The sequence below is a fragment of the Electrona antarctica genome (assembly GCF_951216825.1).
Source record: "Electrona antarctica genome assembly, chromosome: 9".
NCBI lineage: Eukaryota > Metazoa > Chordata > Actinopteri > Myctophiformes > Myctophidae > Electrona > Electrona antarctica.
In genome coordinates, this window is record NC_136790.1 from 54,861,866 (window position 1) to 54,880,024 (window position 18,159).

The following is an 18,159-nucleotide window of genomic DNA, read 5'->3' on the forward strand; positions in this document are numbered from 1 at the left end:
CCTTTTTTTATTATTAAGGAAGATCAGCATGCATGTCACCGTGTTCTGTTTGTTGACTTTTCGCTGACGAGAAAACCCTCAAACATCGATAGCACATGGCTAACTTGATAGCCGGGAGGAGGAGGAGGAGGAAGCGGCGGCGGCTGTAAACGTTCTCCCTCCAGGCCATTAATGGATTTAATAATGTAGGTCTCTGCATTGATACGGTCGACATGTTGTGTTAATCTCGTCTCGCTGTCACTCGCTTAAATTTTGACTACCGCAAAGCTACCGTTGTAGCCAACTAGCCATTTGAAGTACAACAGAGAACTTTGGGACAACGACATTGCGGGGGCAGAAAACAGCGCCCGAGCGCTGCTGTTCATGCAGCCTGGAGTGTGACAAGCTGGCCGGCGCAAATAACAGCAATTTTAGGCATGTGTGCAACATGACAACTGTTTTAAAGTATTGTACAGTGACAACTACAGTCTCTGTAATGTTTATGTTGTACTATTACTAAAAACGATCTAAAATAAAAGGGATTTAAGATCAGAACACGCATTTATTATTATGCAAATTAACCGTAAAGCTGATAAGCATACCCGGATATTTCTTAACGGTCGGCTAACCGGCTAGCCGGTTAACCCCCGACATCCCTAGTGTCATCTCAGGTAACCAATCAGAATCACTGCTGAGGCACAACACAACTTCTGTCTACGTAACAGGATATCTACATTTAATTTAATAATGACTTCTGTCTACATAACAGGATATCTACATTTCATTTCGGTGTAACAGTATTCACTGTAACATTCTATAAGTTATTGTTGTTGTCTCCACCAGGCCGAAGGCATGGGGAGAGAGTATGTTTTGCACTCCGTCCGTGTGTGTGTCCGTGTGTCCGTCCGTCCTTCCGTCCGTCTGTTACCAGCTAATCTCCGGCACCGTTAACCCGGTCGATGCCAAACTTTGCACACACACTCCCTGGATGCCAACGATGAACCTCTGCCCCACATTTTCCAGAGCGGCCTGTTATAGCGCCACCATGAGGCAGCTTTTCACATTTTTTACCTAAAACTGCACCGATCTGCGTGAAACGTTGCAGGCACACTCCCTAGAGGCCAAGGACAAACCGTTGACCTGCATTTTCCGCATCTGCCTTTTATAGCGCCACCAGGAGGCCGACTTTTGTAAAACAAATTTTTTGATATTACTACTCCAGATTCTGTCCAAAAATCTCACAAATCGTTACGATATTTCATATTCCATCCTAATTGGCTATAATTAGCTTTCACAGTTTGCAAGATTGCCCCGTTTTGAACAAAAGCCTCAAATCATGAACGCAGCATGCAATTTACGTGAAATCTTTCACACATTTTCTAACTAGGCTGAGTAATATAGCCCACCCTTTTCACATTGGCCTGTTATAGCGCCACCAACAGGTTGATTTTTGCAAAACACATTTTTGGAACAAAATGCCTCAAAAACATGTTTATATTAATCCTAAACATTTTGCCAAACATCTCACACAGTCCTATCCTCCTGGTGGAGACCTGTGCCCAGAAGGGCACTTTTTCTAGTTGTTATTGTTGTTATTATTATTGTTGTTATTGTTATTGTTATTATTATTGTTTCAGAGAGAGACATTCTGGAGCAGTCATTATTGTTATTATTATTGTGTGTTTCAGAGAGAGACATGCCCTCAGAGGGAGGATCATCTAGAGCAGTGTTTGCAGGGATGGTTTTACTGATCATCTTAGTGGCAGCAGCAGCAGCAGCACTGGGTTTATTATACTATAAGAGGAGGCATGGTGTTTGGGGACGTGAGTCTTGAACTGATTTTTAAATCTATCTATACTTGATCATCCATCTATATGTATCTATAAATACATGTCAAAGACTGTCACTATATTGATTATATTGATCATGATCAAACACGTGTCCATGTAGTAAATGTACAAGAGTTTATTCATGTATTATAATAATATTCTTTCTCCCCTGTAGGTCGGAAACCGATTGATGAAGAAGGTAAGATCAAATCCAAGATGAACTGAGTTCCACCGTTTTACTATTAGTTAAATAAAATAAAGTATCAATAATGATTCATTATTTACTTACTTACTTACTTATAAACGTAATACTGTATTCATGAAGTGGCAATCAATGGCAGAGAGGAGGCTCTGTCAGCTCCAGTCAACAGAGTGCAGAATGCAGATCAACTCATGATTTTACTCTAATGTGTTTCAGGGAGGATTCCACTGAATCCAGCAGACCAGCCTATGATGTATTCAAGTAGGTCCTCTGTTTCATTATTACTGTATTCTGTCAGAGGACATCATGTGAGCTAGGCAAGGTAAAAGCAGCGTGTAAGCAGCGGCAGTTTAAAACTGCCTAACCCTAATGGCGGCAGTTAAAGAGTTAATGCAACCAAGCTAAAATCATTCTAGGTTCATATGAATGCAAATCAACAAAAAGTAATCGGAAAGATCATTTCTATGTTTAGTATTGAACAGATATAAACGACAAATGGACAAATCACCTGCTTGTCAGAGATTGCCACTGCTGCCCACATCAGATATGGATTCTACACATGTTATACCTAACCCTAAAACTATATCCATATTACACACCATTCTTGGACAATAATTTCACGTAGAGATGTCTCGATACTGTATCAGTATCGGGAACATATTGGTATCGGCCCTTATTTGTCATATCGGTATCGGTGAATATGCCAGTCTAACCAGCGATCCAACACAGGGGTAATGGGGTTAACACTATAGCAGGTAAATAAAATGTTGGGGCATGTGGAGTTTGCTTTGGAGTTGCCCAAACTGAAAGTGCACATTTGAGTGAGGAGTCTGCTATAAACACAACACGAGATATATAGCTAGATAGCTATAAACACAACACGAGATATATAGCTAGATAGCTATAAACACAACACCAGATATATAGCTAGATAGCTATAAACACAACACCAGATATATAGCTAGATAGCTATAAACACAACACCAGATATATAGCTAGATAGCTATAAACACAACACCAGATATATAGCTAGATAGCTATAAACACAACACCAGATATCTGTCTCTAAACAAACTCTCCACTCTGCTCCGTCCATAGAGTTGGCTCTTAGAGTTAACTCTTATCTATATCTTATAGATTGAGTTGAAATTGTGGTATCGGGACATCCCTAATTTAAAGAGTTACATTTGTGTGGTGTTCAGTGGCCATCATGGATTAAGCAAAATTGCACGGAATGGCAACTTTGGGCAATCATGCCAACATTTCTTCTAGGACGCCATATGAATACAAATCAATCAAACTATACACGTCATCTGTTGCTGAACATGATAACACCCTTCAAATGATAAATGAATACATATTTTTTTATTGTCCCGAAGGATATTCGTCTGTTCCAACACCCACATCAAAAACAACACATAGCACATAACACCAAGACAATACAAAAACATCATCATTGGTGTCTTTCTTTCTGTCTTTCTTTCTTTCTTTCTGTCTTTCTTTCTTTCTTTCTTTCATCAGATGTCATAACAAATAATGAAGAACTTCGTATTGTGCTGGTGGGGAAGACTGGAGCTGGAAAGAGTGCAACAGGAAACACCATCCTGGGTCTTGAAGAATTTAAATCCAAGTTTGCATTTGATTCTGTTACTGAGACTTGTAGTAAGGCCAGTGGTGTAGTGGCTGGTAGAAAGGTTTGTGTTATCGACACTCCAGGCTTTTTTGACACTCAGTTCAGTAACAGTGAAAACATGAAAGAGGTCACAAAGTGTATTAGTTGTGCTGCTCCTGGCCCTCACGTGTTCCTAGCTGTGCTCAGACTGGGGAGGTACACACCTGAGGAAGAGAATGTTGTGAAAAAGATTCAGCAAGCTTTTGGAAGAAGTTCAGACAAATACACCATGATTCTCTTCACTTATGGTGACCAGATTGAACGTCCATTTGAAGAACTTGTGAATGACTCTCCAAAAATACGAGAATTAATCCTCAAATATAATGGTCGTTATCATGTTTTTAAGAACAAAACTGAGGATTCCTCTCAGGTCACTGAGCTGCTGAAGAAAATCAACAAAATAGTGGCGGAGAACGGTGGAATCCACTACACCAACCAGATGTTCCAAGAAGAAGTCAGGAGACAACAACAAGGTGAGAGAAACAGTCATTCCTCATGATCGTTGGGAGAGTACCTGGTGGGACGAGGATTATGAGAAAACAGGCCCCTGGTAAATAGGGGAATTATACAAATACAGGGCATAACTAAATACATAAATTGGATGCCCCTTCTGAACTGAACAGTTTTCTGAAAACTATTTCTATGTCAGTGGTTCTCAAACATTTTCATGTCAAGGACCCCCAAAAATATATGTAATTGGCCACCGACCCCCATCTGAAAATATGTTGTTCCAGGGACCCTCCAGAAGCAAAGATTTGAGTTAAAAACGTTCGCTCTGCAAGAATATCTTCAAACATTTTGGCAACATTTTCATGATTTTTCAAAATATAGCAGACCTACAAGCTTATTGCGCGGCACTCGGTGCCACGCTATGAGCTTGTAGATCTGCTATTTTTCAAAAGCTAAAGTACAACATAATGCTTCAAACACCAAAAGGGGTTCCCGCCCAAAATGGGTTAAGCGCCTTTCAGACGGGCATGGATTAACGCAGATCAACGACAGGTCTCCTCATGAGGGACGCCACAACGCAAACGTAAACAATTCAAATAAAGCTCAACAGAGTCCAGGTCTGGTGAGTCGCGTGCACGAAACGAGCACGCGCGCGGCGATTTCACAGGGCCGCGCTCACGTCAATACGCTTGCGTTGTCGCCCCTTGACGTCTCTGCCCGTACAGAAAAACAAACGCAGGTCTCGTTGAAAATTAACTATAGGCGAGTTAACCTTTACATGTATTTTCTTTTTGTTATATTTCATATCGCTACATGATGACCAATCAACATCTTGGCTGAAACAGATGCAGAAAAAGGTGAGCTTTTTCTATCCAGACTGTCCAATACTTGAGCCAATCAGTGAGTAGGTTGTTCAATACTTCAGCCAATCAGTGAGCAGGTTGTTCAATACTTCAGCCAATCAGTGAGCAGGTTGTTCAATACTTCAGCCAATCGGTGAGTAGGTTGTTCAATACTTCAACAGCAGGATTTTGTCGCTTTTGGGGACTGATTCCTGGGTGAGGAACGGTCTAATTCATCGTATGTTATAGAGTGTGAACCTACAGGATCGAGTGACAGCTGTGATGTGAGTTTTGAACGAGAGCTGACTGTCCAGGACAACACCAAGGTTCCTGGCTGATGGGACAGACGTTACCAGGGCGTTGTCTACGGAAATAGTTAGCTCCCGCATAGGGCAGGACTTAGCTGGGAAGAAGAGAAGCTCAGTCTTGTCTGGGTTCAGCTTGAGGTGGTTGGAGGACATCCACTGTGAGATGTCAGCCAGGCATGCAGTGATGCCCTCTTCCACCTGGGTGGCAGAGGGGGGGAAGGATAGAAACAGTTGTGTGTCATCGGCGTAGCAGTGATAGGATATATTGTGAGCAGAGATGATAGTGCCAAGGGATTTAGTGTACAGTGAGAAAAGGAGGGGACCAAGTACAGATCCCTGTGGGACCCCAGTTTGGAGGGTTCGGGGGGATGATAGCAGACCTTTCCAGGAGACCTGGTAGGTCCGGTCGGTGATTCTCATACAGTCTGTCTATAATATACCAGTATATTGAACAGAAATGTTTCTGTTTTCTTTACACCGGGAAAAGGAACATCCAGAAGAAGAGAAGAATGGGACAAAGAGATTGTCCCATGTAAAAATAAGACACTATGAATGATTCCTATCACAAGTAAAATCCTCAGTATAACTCAGTGTAAATTTGGATCTGCAATATGGTCTGTTGTAGAAACGTGTTACCCTATAACTCTCCATCACACTTTCACAGACTCAGACATCGTCACAGAGAAGCAGCTGATGCAGGTGGCTAATCAAATTGGAACAGCGTGGAGGCAGATCGGCATATCGCTGGGCATCGCTCCGGTTGAACTGCAGCGGATTGAGTCGGACCATCCAAGGAACCACGTGGAAAGAGTTTATCAAATGTTGTACCTCTGGAGAAAACACCAGAGGAAAAACGCCACAGCTGTCCACTTACACACAGAGCTTACAGGGTTATACGAAGACCTGGTACCCGATGAGATAGACTTCCTACTGGAAGAAGGTAATAAAAAATCCCAAAACACAAACATAAACAAGAACAGACATCGACATTATATACGGTCACAAGATCCAGAACTCCCATCCTCCCACCCACCCCTGAAACTAAAACATGCAGCTACCTCCTCCTGCTTCCATTATTAATGGAAGTGGGTATGAATGAGATCTATTGTTTGTTACAGTGATCTCTAACTGTTGACCGCAAGGCAATAATTGATAATCCCAATTTAGGGCCTGAGAGCTGTCTGCTCCGATAGATGACACTTTCTTGAGCACCTGCTCGTCATATATACTGTATGACTCAGACAGCAGAATTTTACCCCCACAATCTGCTTGCCCCGCCCCCTTAACAACCCCGTTAAAGGCATTTTTATGTTTAAAGGAGAATTCCATGCTAGAAGGCTTTCTTACCTTTATTTGTAGTTGATACGTCCCCACCAAAGAGGTCCAGGTGTTATTTGTAGTTGTTACGTCCCCACCAAAGAGGTCCAGGTGTTATTTGTAGTTGTTACGTCCCCACCAAAGAGGTCCAGGTGTTACTCATTCAGGCATTTAACATGGAGTTTTATCACACATTATGATGGTGTCTCTTTCAGGGCTGTAGTTCACGTACTGTATGTATCTGGGCTATGGTTGTGACATTGGGTGAAAGAGGACGAGTGTGGCTACAAAATTACCGAAACCCATGCGTGTAAAGTGAATATGTTGGCCGTGACGACGATTTGTTCGGAGAATTTCGGTACAGGCTTCACAGTGGCTTCTCACTCTAACCCGCTCTCTCTCTGGGCGGAAAATCTATCATCATCATGACGCAAATGGGCGTTTTTTGATTTTTTGAATTTTGATTTTACGACCTACGGTTCAAGAGTTATAAGCCAAAACGTAAAGTGGGCTGTTATAGCGCCACCATGAGGCCGACCGATAACATTATAAGTTAATTAATTTTAGTAATTATTATGAACCTCCCCTCCAAGTTTTGTAACTATAGCCCTTACAGTCTCTGAGGAAAAAATACTTGAATGTTATTTTTCGCACTTTCCCATTCATGTCAATGGGGAAATTTAAATCACTAATAAATTCATATCAATTAAACTATACAACATTTCTCTTAACAAAATACAAGCTATCGATTCCCGATGAAGCCGGTCAATTTGAGATATGGCTCAAGTGCATACAGTTAAAACTGTGGGAGGAGTAGTAGTCTGAAATTTAGGGTTACTCTAGAAATAAAAACTAGAAAGGTCGCAATTTAAAAAAATTACAAAGTGTGGTTGCCGCAGTGGCTTACATATGCCCCTCCCACTGATATTGCCAGCCAATTGCAATGTCAGGTCACCCCTGCGATCATGCGTAAGTAATTCGGAGGGGATTTATCCCCCAAAAATCATGTTTTTGCGACAAACGGTTACATTTCTCGCATTTGCGGCGCCCCCTATGGATAAAAATAGAATTGCTTTTGGAACTTGGTTGATTGAACCACCCGCGACATGTGATTACCATTTGGGATGGATCGGACATTCTGTTCGTGATTTATGGCATTTTTTGTAAAATAGGCCCCTCCTACTATCTTCGGACGACGATTACGGACAAACGATACGCACTATCAAAATTCTGCAGTTGGTGTTTTAATCGGATGGGTCCCGAGATCATGTGTGCCGATTTTTGTGAGATTTGGACAAAATCTGTAGGAGGAAAAGCAAAAAGTGTGTTTTGGAGAAAATTCAAAATGGCGGAAAATCTATCATGACGCAAATGGGCGTGGCCTATATGGGGAGATGCGTCATGACCCAAGGAATCCAGGGAAAAAATATTTTGATTTTACGACCTACGGTTCAAGAGTTATAAGCCAAAACGTAAAGTGGGCTGTTATAGCGCCACCATGAGGCCGACCGATAACATTACAAGTTAATTAATTTTAGTAATTATTATGAACCTCCCCTCCAAGTTTTGTAACTATAGCCCTTACAGTCTCTGAGGAAAAAATACTTGAATGTTATTTTTCGCACTTTCCCATTCATGTCAATGGGGAAATTTAAATCACTAATAAATTCATATCAATTAAACTATAGAACATTTCTCTTAAAAAAATACAAGCACATCCTTCCCGATGAAGCCGGTCAATTTGAGATATGGCTCAAGTGCATACAGTCAAAACTGTGGGAGGAGTAGTAGTCTGAAATTTAGGGTTACTCTAGAAATAATAAGTATAAAGTGTTCCAATTACAATAGTCTGGTTGCCCTTTAGGGCAACCACACTAACTAGAAAGGTCGCAATTTTAAAAAATTGCAAAGTGTGGTTGCCGCAGTGGCTCACATATGCCCCTCCCACTGATATTGCCAGCCAATTACAATGTCGTCACCCCTGCGATCATGCGTAAGTAATTCGGAGGGGATTTATCCCCCAAAAATCATGTTTTTGCGACAAACGGTTACATTTCTCGCATTTGCGGCACCCCCTATGGATGAAAATGGAATTGCTTTTAGTACTTGGTTGATTTAACCACCCGCGACATGTGATTCAAATTTGGGATGGATCGGACATTTCGTTCGGGATTTATGGCATTTTTTCTAAAATAGGCCCATCCCACTAACTTCGGAAGCCGATTACGGCCGAACGATACGCACTATCAAAATTCCGCCTGTGGTGTCTTCATCGGAAAGGTCCAGAGATCATGTGTACAAGTTTTTGTGAGATTTTGACAAAATCTGTAGGAGGAGGAGCAAAAAGTGTGTTTTGGAGAAAATTCAAAATGGCGGAAGATCTATCATGACGCAAATGGGCGTGGCCTATATGGGGAGATGCGTCATGGCCCAAGGAATACAGGGAGAAATGAATTTTGAATTTACGACCTACGGTTCAAGACTTATAAGCCAAAACGTATAGTGGGCTGTTATAGCACCACCATGAGGCCGACCGATATAATTATAAGTTAATTAATTTTAGTAAGTATTACGAATTATCCCTCCAAGTTTTGTAACTATAGCCCTTACGGTCTCCGAGGAAAAAATACTTGAACGTGATTTTTCGCATTTTCCCATTCATGTCAATGGGGACATTGAATTCACTAATAAATTAATATCAATTAAACTATACAACATTTCTCTTAGAAACGAGCAAGCACACGATTCCCGATTTTTACGGTCAATTTGACATATGGCTCAAGTGCGTACAGTCAAAACTGTGGGACTAGTAGTGGGACAAACTTTGTCTTACTCTAGTAAAATAAAACTAGAAAGGTCGCAATTTTAAAAAATTGCAAAGTGTGGTTGCCGCAGTGGCTTACATATGCCCCTCCCACTGATATTGCCAGCCAATTACAACGTCACGGCACCCCTGCGATCATGCGTAAGTAATTCGGAGGGGATTTATCCCCCAAAAATCATATTTTTGCGACAAACGGTTACATTTCTCGCATTTGCGGCGCCCCCTATGGATGAAAATAGAATTGCTTTTGGTACTTCGTTGATTGAACCACCCGCGACATGTGATTCAAATTTGGGATGGATTGGACATTCCGTTCGTGATTTATGGCATTTTTTGTGATATAGGCCCCTCCTACTAAATTCGGACGACGATTACGGCCGAACGATACGCACTACCAAAATTCTGCCTATGGTGTTTTAATCGGATAGGTCCAGAGATCATGTGTACCGATTTCTGTGAGATTCAGACAAAATCTGTAGAATCAGAAAATAAAAGTGTGTTTTGAAGAAAATTCAAAATGGCGGAAAATCTATCCTGACGCAAATGGGCGTGGCCTATATGGGGAGATGCGTCATGGCCCAAGGAATACAGGGAAAAATGAATTTTGAATTTATGACCTACGGTTCAAGAGTTATAAGCCAAAACGTAAAGTGGGCTGTTATAGCGCCACCATGAGGCCGACCGATATAATTATAAGTTCATTAATTTTAGTAAGTATTACGAATTATCCCTCCAAGTTTTGTAACTATAGCCCTTACGGTCTCCGAGGAAAAAATACTTGAACGTGATTTTTCGCATTTTCCCATTCATGTCAATGGGTAAATTTAATTCACTAATAAATTCATATCAATTAAACTATACAATATTTCTCTTAGCAATGAGCAAGCACACCATTTCCGATTTTTCCGGTCAATTTGACATATGGGTCAAGTGCGTACAGTTAAAACTGTGGGAGGAGTAGCGTTTCAAAAAAAGGGTTACTCCAGTAACATAATAATAAAGTGTTACAATTACAATAGTCTGGTTGCCCCTTTAGGGCAACCACACTAACTAGAAAGGTCGCAATTTTAAAAAATTGCAAAGTGTGGTTGCCGCAGTGGCTTACATATGCCCCTCCCACTGATATTGCCAGCCAATTCCAATGTCGCGTCACCCCTGCGATCATGCGTAAGTAATTCGGATGGGATTTATCCCCCCAAAAAACATTTTTCTGCAAGAAACGGTTACATTTCTCGCATTTGCGGCGCCCCCTATGGATGAAAATGGAATCGCTTTTGGCTTTTGGTTGATTAAACCACCCGCGACATCTGATTCAAATTTGGGATGGATTGGACATTCCGTTCGTGACTTTAGCCATTTTTTGTAAAATAGGCCCCTCCCACTAACGTCGGACGACGATTAAGGCCGAACGATACGGACAAAAAAAATTCAAAAAATCTGAAAAAAATTGAAACGCGGTCCGATAGGTCCAGAGATCATGTGTACCGATTTCTGTGAGATTCGGACAAAATCTGTAGAAATAGAAAATAAAGGTGTGTTTTGAAGAAAAATCAAAATGGCGGAAAATCTATCCTGACGCAAATGGGCGTGGCCTATATGGGGAGATGCGTCATGTCCCAAGGAATCCAGGGAAAAAATATTTTGATTTTACGACCTACGGTTCAAGAGTTATAAGCCAAAACGTAAAGTGGGCTGTTATAGCGCCACCATGAGGCCGACCGATAACATTACAAGTTAATTAATTTTAGTAATTATTATGAACCTCCCCTCCAAGTTTTGTAACTATAGCCCTTACAGTCTCTGAGGAAAAAATACTTGAATGTTATTTTTCGCACTTTCCCATTCATGTCAATGGGGAAATTTAAATCACTAATAAATTCATATCAATTAAACTATAGAACATTTCTCTTAAAAAAATACAAGCACATCCTTCCCGATGAAGCCGGTCAATTTGAGATATGGCTCAAGTGCATACAGTCAAAACTGTGGGAGGAGTAGTAGTCTGAAATTTAGGGTTACTCTAGAAATAATAAGTATAAAGTGTTCCAATTACAATAGTCTGGTTGCCCTTTAGGGCAACCACACTAACTAGAAAGGTCGCAATTTTAAAAAATTGCAAAGTGTGGTTGCCGCAGTGGCTCACATATGCCCCTCCCACTGATATTGCCAGCCAATTACAATGTCGTCACCCCTGCGATCATGCGTAAGTAATTCGGAGGGGATTTATCCCCCAAAAATCATGTTTTTGCGACAAACGGTTACATTTCTCGCATTTGCGGCACCCCCTATGGATGAAAATGGAATTGCTTTTAGTACTTGGTTGATTTAACCACCCGCGACATGTGATTCAAATTTGGGATGGATCGGACATTTCGTTCGGGATTTATGGCATTTTTTCTAAAATAGGCCCATCCCACTAACTTCGGAAGCCGATTACGGCCGAACGATACGCACTATCAAAATTCCGCCTGTGGTGTCTTCATCGGAAAGGTCCAGAGATCATGTGTACAAGTTTTTGTGAGATTTTGACAAAATCTGTAGGAGGAGGAGCAAAAAGTGTGTTTTGGAGAAAATTCAAAATGGCGGAAGATCTATCATGACGCAAATGGGCGTGGCCTATATGGGGAGATGCGTCATGGCCCAAGGAATACAGGGAGAAATGAATTTTGAATTTACGACCTACGGTTCAAGACTTATAAGCCAAAACGTATAGTGGGCTGTTATAGCACCACCATGAGGCCGACCGATATAATTATAAGTTAATTAATTTTAGTAAGTATTACGAATTATCCCTCCAAGTTTTGTAACTATAGCCCTTACGGTCTCCGAGGAAAAAATACTTGAACGTGATTTTTCGCATTTTCCCATTCATGTCAATGGGGACATTGAATTCACTAATAAATTAATATCAATTAAACTATACAACATTTCTCTTAGAAACGAGCAAGCACACGATTCCCGATTTTTACGGTCAATTTGACATATGGCTCAAGTGCGTACAGTCAAAACTGTGGGACTAGTAGTGGGACAAACTTTGTCTTACTCTAGTAAAATAAAACTAGAAAGGTCGCAATTTTAAAAAATTGCAAAGTGTGGTTGCCGCAGTGGCTTACATATGCCCCTCCCACTGATATTGCCAGCCAATTCCAATGTCGCGTCACCCCTGCGATCATGCGTAAGTAATTCGGATGGGATTTATCCCCCCAAAAAACATTTTTCTGCAAGAAACGGTTACATTTCTCGCATTTGCGGCGCCCCCTATGGATGAAAATGGAATCGCTTTTGGCTTTTGGTTGATTAAACCACCCGCGACATCTGATTCAAATTTGGGATGGATTGGACATTCCGTTCGTGACTTTAGCCATTTTTTGTAAAATAGGCCCCTCCCACTAACGTCGGACGACGATTAAGGCCGAACGATACGGACAAAAAAAATTCAAAAAATCTGAAAAAAATTGAAACGCGGTCCGATAGGTCCAGAGATCATGTGTACCGATTTCTGTGAGATTCGGACAAAATCTGTAGAAATAGAAAATAAAGGTGTGTTTTGAAGAAAAATCAAAATGGCGGAAAATCTATCCTGACGCAAATGGGCGTGGCCTATATGGGGAGATGCGTCATGGCCCAAGGAATACAGGGAGAAAGGAATTTTGAATTTACGACCTACGGTTCAAGAGTTATAAGCCAAAACGTAAAGTGGGCTGTTATAGCGCCACCATGAGGCCGACCGATATAATTATAGGTGAATTAATTTTAGTAAGTATTATGAATTATCCCTCCAAGTTTTGTAACTATAGTCCTTACGGTCTCCGAGGAAAAAATACTTGAACGTGATTTTTCGCATTTTCCCATTCATGTCAATGGGGACATTTAATGCACGAATAAATGAATATCAATTAAACTATACAACATTTCTCTTAGAAACGAGCAAGCACACCATTCCCGATTTTTCCGGTCAATTTGAGATATGGCTCAAGTGCGTACAGTCAAAACTGTAGGAGGAGTAGTACTACAAAGTTTAGGGTTACTCTAGCGAAATAATAGAAATAAAGTGTTACAATTACAATAGTCTGGTTGCCCTTTAGGGCAACCACACTAACTAGAAAGGTCGCAATTTTAAAAAATTGCAAAGTGTGGTTGCCGCAGTAGCTTACATATGCCCCTCCCACTGATATTGCCAGCCAATTACAATGTCGCGTCACCCCTGCGATCATGCGTAAGTAATTCGGAGGGGATTTATCCCCCCAAAAAACATTTTACGCATTTGCGGCGCCCCCTATGGATGAAAATTGAATCGCTTTTGGCTTTTGGTTGATTAAACCACCCGCGACATCTGATTCAAATTTGGGATGGATTGGACATTCCGTTCGTGATTTTAGGCCTTTTTTGTAAAATAGGACCCTCCCACTAACTTCGGACGACGATTAAGGTCGAACGATACGGACAAAAAAAAAATCTAAAAATCTGAAAAAAAAGTAAACGCGGTCGGATAGGTCCAGCGATCAAGTGTACCAATTTCTGTGAGATTCGGACAAAATCTGTAGAATCAGAAAATAAAAGTGTGTTTTGAAGAAAATTCAAAATGGCGGGAAATCTATCCTGACGCAAATGGGCGTGGCCTATATGGGGAGATGCGTCATGGCCCAAGGAATCCAGGGAAAAAATGATTTTGATTTTACGACCTACGGTTCAAGAGTTATAAGCCAAAACGTAAAGTGGGCTGTTATAGCGCCACCATGAGGCCGACCGATAACATTATAAGTTAATTAATTTTAGTAAGTATTACGAATTATCCCTCCACGTTTTGTAACTATAGCCCTTACGGTCTCAGAGGAAAAAATACTTGAACGTGATTTTTCGCATTTTCCCATTCATGTCAATGGGGAAATTTAATTCACTAATAAATTCATATCAATTAAACTATACAATATTTCTCTTAGCAATGAGCAAGCACACCATTCCCGATGAAGCCGGTCAATTTGAGATATGGCTCAAGTGCGTACAGTTAAAACTGTGGGAGGAGTAGCGTTTCAAAAAAAAGGTTACTCCAGTAAAATAATAAAGTGTTACAAGTACTATAGTCTGGTTGCCCTTTGGGCAACCACACTAACTAGAAAGGTCGCAATTTAAAAAAATTGCAAAGTGTGGTTGCCGCAGTGGCTCACATATGCCCCTCCCACTGATATTGCCAGCCAATTACAATGTCGCGTCACCCCTGCGATCATGCGTAAGTAATTCGGAGGGGATTTATCCCCCAAAAATCATGTTTTTGCGACAAACAGTTACATTTCTCGCATTTGCGGCGCCCCCTATAGATGAAAATGGAATTGCTTTTGGTACTTGGTTGATTTAACCACCCGCGACATGTGATTCAAATTTGGGATGGATCGGACATTTCGTTCGGGATTTTAGGCATTTTTTGTAAAATAGGCCCACCCCACTAACTTCGGAAGCCGATTACGGCCGAACAATACGCACTATCAAAATGCCGCCTGTGGTGTCTTCATCGGAAAGGTCCAGAGATCATGTGTACCAATTTTTCTGAGATTTTGACAAAATCTGTAGGAGGAGGAGCAAAAAGTGTGTTTTGGAGAAAATTCAAAATGGCGGAAAATCTATCATGACGCAAATGGGCGTGGCCTATATGGGGATATGCGTCATGGCCCAAGGAATACAGGGAGAAACGAATTTTGAATTTACGACCTACGGTTCAAGACTTAAAGTGGGCTGTTATAGCGCCACCATGAGGCCGACCGATATAATTACAAGTTAATTAATTTTAGTAAGTATTACGAATTATCCCTCCAAGTTTTGTAACTATAGCCCTTACGGTCTCCGAGGAAAAAATACTTGAACGTGATTTTTCGCATTTTCCCATTCATGTCAATGGGGAAATTTAATTCACTAATAAATTAATATCAATTAAACTATACAATATTTCTCGTAGAAATGAGCAAGCACACGATTCCCGATTTTTACGGTCAATTTGACATATGGCTCAAGTGCGTACAGTCAAAACTGTGGGACTAGTAGTGGGACAAACTTTGTCTTACTCTAGTAAAAAAATAACTAGAAAGCAGTTCCTGTAGAAACTGCGTGGGCTCGCTAAAAACGCAATGTATAAAGTTATAGCTGTGTCTGTGGGACCACCCACCAAGTCTGAACACTGGTTTTTCATTTTTAAGTTTTTTTTTAAGTTAAAAAAAAAAAAGTTTAAAAAAAAAAAAGTTTAAAAAAAAAAGTTAAAAAAAAAAAAAGTTTTTAAAAAAAAAAGTTTAAAAAAAAAAAGTTTAAAAAAAAAGAAGTTTAAAAAAAAAAAAGTTTAAAAAAAAAAAGTTTAAAAAAAAAAAGTTTAAAAAATAAAAAAGTTTAAAAAAAAAAAAGTTTAAAAAAAAAAAGTTTAAAAAAAAAAAAGTTTAAAAAAAAAAAAGTTTAAAAAAAAAGAAGTTTAAAAAAAAAAAAAGTTTAAAAAAAAAAAAGTTTAAAAAAAAAAAAGTTTAAAAAAAAAAAGTTTAAAAAAAAAAAAGTTTAAAAAAAAAAAGTTAAAAAAAAAAAAAATAATAAGTTTATATTAGTGTTCCTATTGGTGGTGTAAGTCCATAAACAAATTTTCAGGACTGTATCATGCTGCAAACAAAAGTTAGAGCTGTGTAAAGGCCAGCCAATGGGAAGACAGAAGGGCGGGGCTTAAGCAATTAATTAAGTACAGCGTGCTCCTATTGGTGGTCTAAGCCCATGGAGCAAATTGCAAGACTGTAGCATGCTGCAAGCAAAAGACAGGGTTTTTGTGTGTGTGTGTGTGTGTGTGTGTGTGTGTGTGTGTGTGTGTGTGTGTGTGTGTGTGTGTGTGTGTGTGTGTGTGTGTGTGTGTGTGTGTGTGTGTGTGTGTGTGTGTGTGTGTGTGCGTGTGCACGTACGCACGTGCACACGCAAACACACACACACACACACATGCGTGTGCATGCATGCGTGTGTCTGTGACTCTGTGTGTAGAGCCTAATTGCACAAATAGCAAATCTACAAGCTGCGTGCGTGCGTGCGTGCGCATGCATGCGTGTGTCTGTGACTGCACAAATAGCAGACCTACAAGCTCACAAGGTTTCACAGAGCAACTCATTGAGATCTTGTAACTCTAATGTCAGCCCTGTAATTAAGCCCTTATATGTCTCAGCTGTGGGAGAGTAAAACAGTGCTTCACTATGACTGGGAGATTTCAATGGGCCTGAATAGGGAAAAACCTATGCCCGAACAAATTGCTCTATCGCAAAAAGTAAAAGTCGAATGCAAATATCTTTTTCACTTTGAGTGGCCTGAGACATTGAGGTACAACATGTGCGATGGTGGTGTTGGTACGATCGAAAATGTGGTTATAAGAGCGAGTTAAGAATTGTCTTCACGATACTTTCCTCGTAAGAATTATACAATGGAGGTCAATGGGCAGCTTGACTGTATTTGTGTCACTTAAAAGGCCGTAGTTCACATTCTGTATGTATCTGTGCTTTGGTGGTTACATTGTGTGAAAGAGGACATGTGTGGCTACAAAATGACCAAAGAACATCCGTGTAAAGTGAATATTTTGGCCAGGACGACAATTTGTTTGGTAGATTTCCGAGGGAAGCATTTCAGTTTCCACACTCTACTCAAGGAGGCCCCGCACTCTAAGGGGACACTGATTAGGCGAAACGGCCTGCGATTGAACTGCGATTTCAGAAAAACCGTGTAACATATTCGAATACGGTTTGAACCACGAAAAAGTCCACAGTCGTGTGAGCTAGCTAAAGTTTAAATCACGTTTCTACGACAAAGTATGCCAGAGTAATGAGGGTGCAAAAGTGAGGTGGATTTAGAGATTGCATCCCATACATTGTCTATGAGAGAAACATTTTATAAATAAAGTTAAATATTTTAAAAAGTATAAACTTTTTCAAAAAAACGTTTTCACCAATGAAAATTCAAAGATAGATGAACATTTGAAAGTTTGAATGGAGTTTCAAAGTGAAAGTATGACAGAGTAATAAGAGCACAAAAAAGTCAACTGTGAAAAATGGGACGTTTCTCCCATCGACTCTCATTATAAAGAATGTAAAAAAAAGTTTAAAAGTTTAAAAGTTAAAAAAGTATAAACAATTGTAAAAATAAAAATGCAAGCATAAATAACTGCAGAGAGCTGAACAGTTTGAAGTTTGAACTAAATTTCTAGCATAAAGTGTGTGAAAGTAGTAGGAGTACAAAGTAAGTGGCGGAATAAAGAATAATAACTAGAAAGCAGTTCCTGTAGAAACTGCGTGGGCTCGCTAAAAACGCAATGTATAAAGTTATAGCTGTGTCTGTGGGACCACCCACCAAGTCTGAACACTGGTTTTTCATTTTTAAGTTTTCTTTTAAGTTTTTTTTTTAAGTTTAAAAAAAAAAAAGGTAAAAAAAAAAAAAAGTTTAGAAAAAAAAGTTTAAAAAAAAAATAAGTTTAAAAAAAAAAAGTTTTTTAAAAAAAAAGATAAAAAAAAAAGATAAAAAAAAAAAAAGTAAAAAAAAAAAAGTAAAAAAAAAAAAAAGTTTAAAAAAATAATATTTTTTAAGTTTATATTAGTGTTCCTATTGGTGGTGTAAGTCCATAAACAAATTTTCAGGACTGTATCATGCTGCAAACAAAAGTTAGAGCTGTGTAAAGGCCAGCCAATGGGAAGACAGAAGGGCGGGGCTTAAGCAATTAATTAAGTACAGCGTGCTCCTATTGGT

At 39.9% G+C, this 18,159-nt stretch overlaps 1 protein-coding gene across 1 annotated transcript; it reads left to right on the forward strand.

The window, feature by feature from the left end:
* Positions 1-1,989: 1,989 nt before the first annotated feature.
* On the forward strand, positions 1,990-6,417 carry LOC306930063 (GTPase IMAP family member 9-like; the record flags this gene model as incomplete). The annotated part of the gene is made up of 5 exons (XM_079510806.1): positions 1,990-2,007; positions 2,227-2,271; positions 3,532-4,155; positions 5,947-6,222; positions 6,401-6,417. Exons 2-5 carry the CDS (start codon positions 2,259-2,261, stop codon positions 6,415-6,417), a joined length of 930 nt encoding a protein of 309 aa, XP_079366932.1. The 5' UTR covers positions 1,990-2,007; positions 2,227-2,258.
* Positions 6,418-18,159: the final 11,742 nt, after the last annotated feature.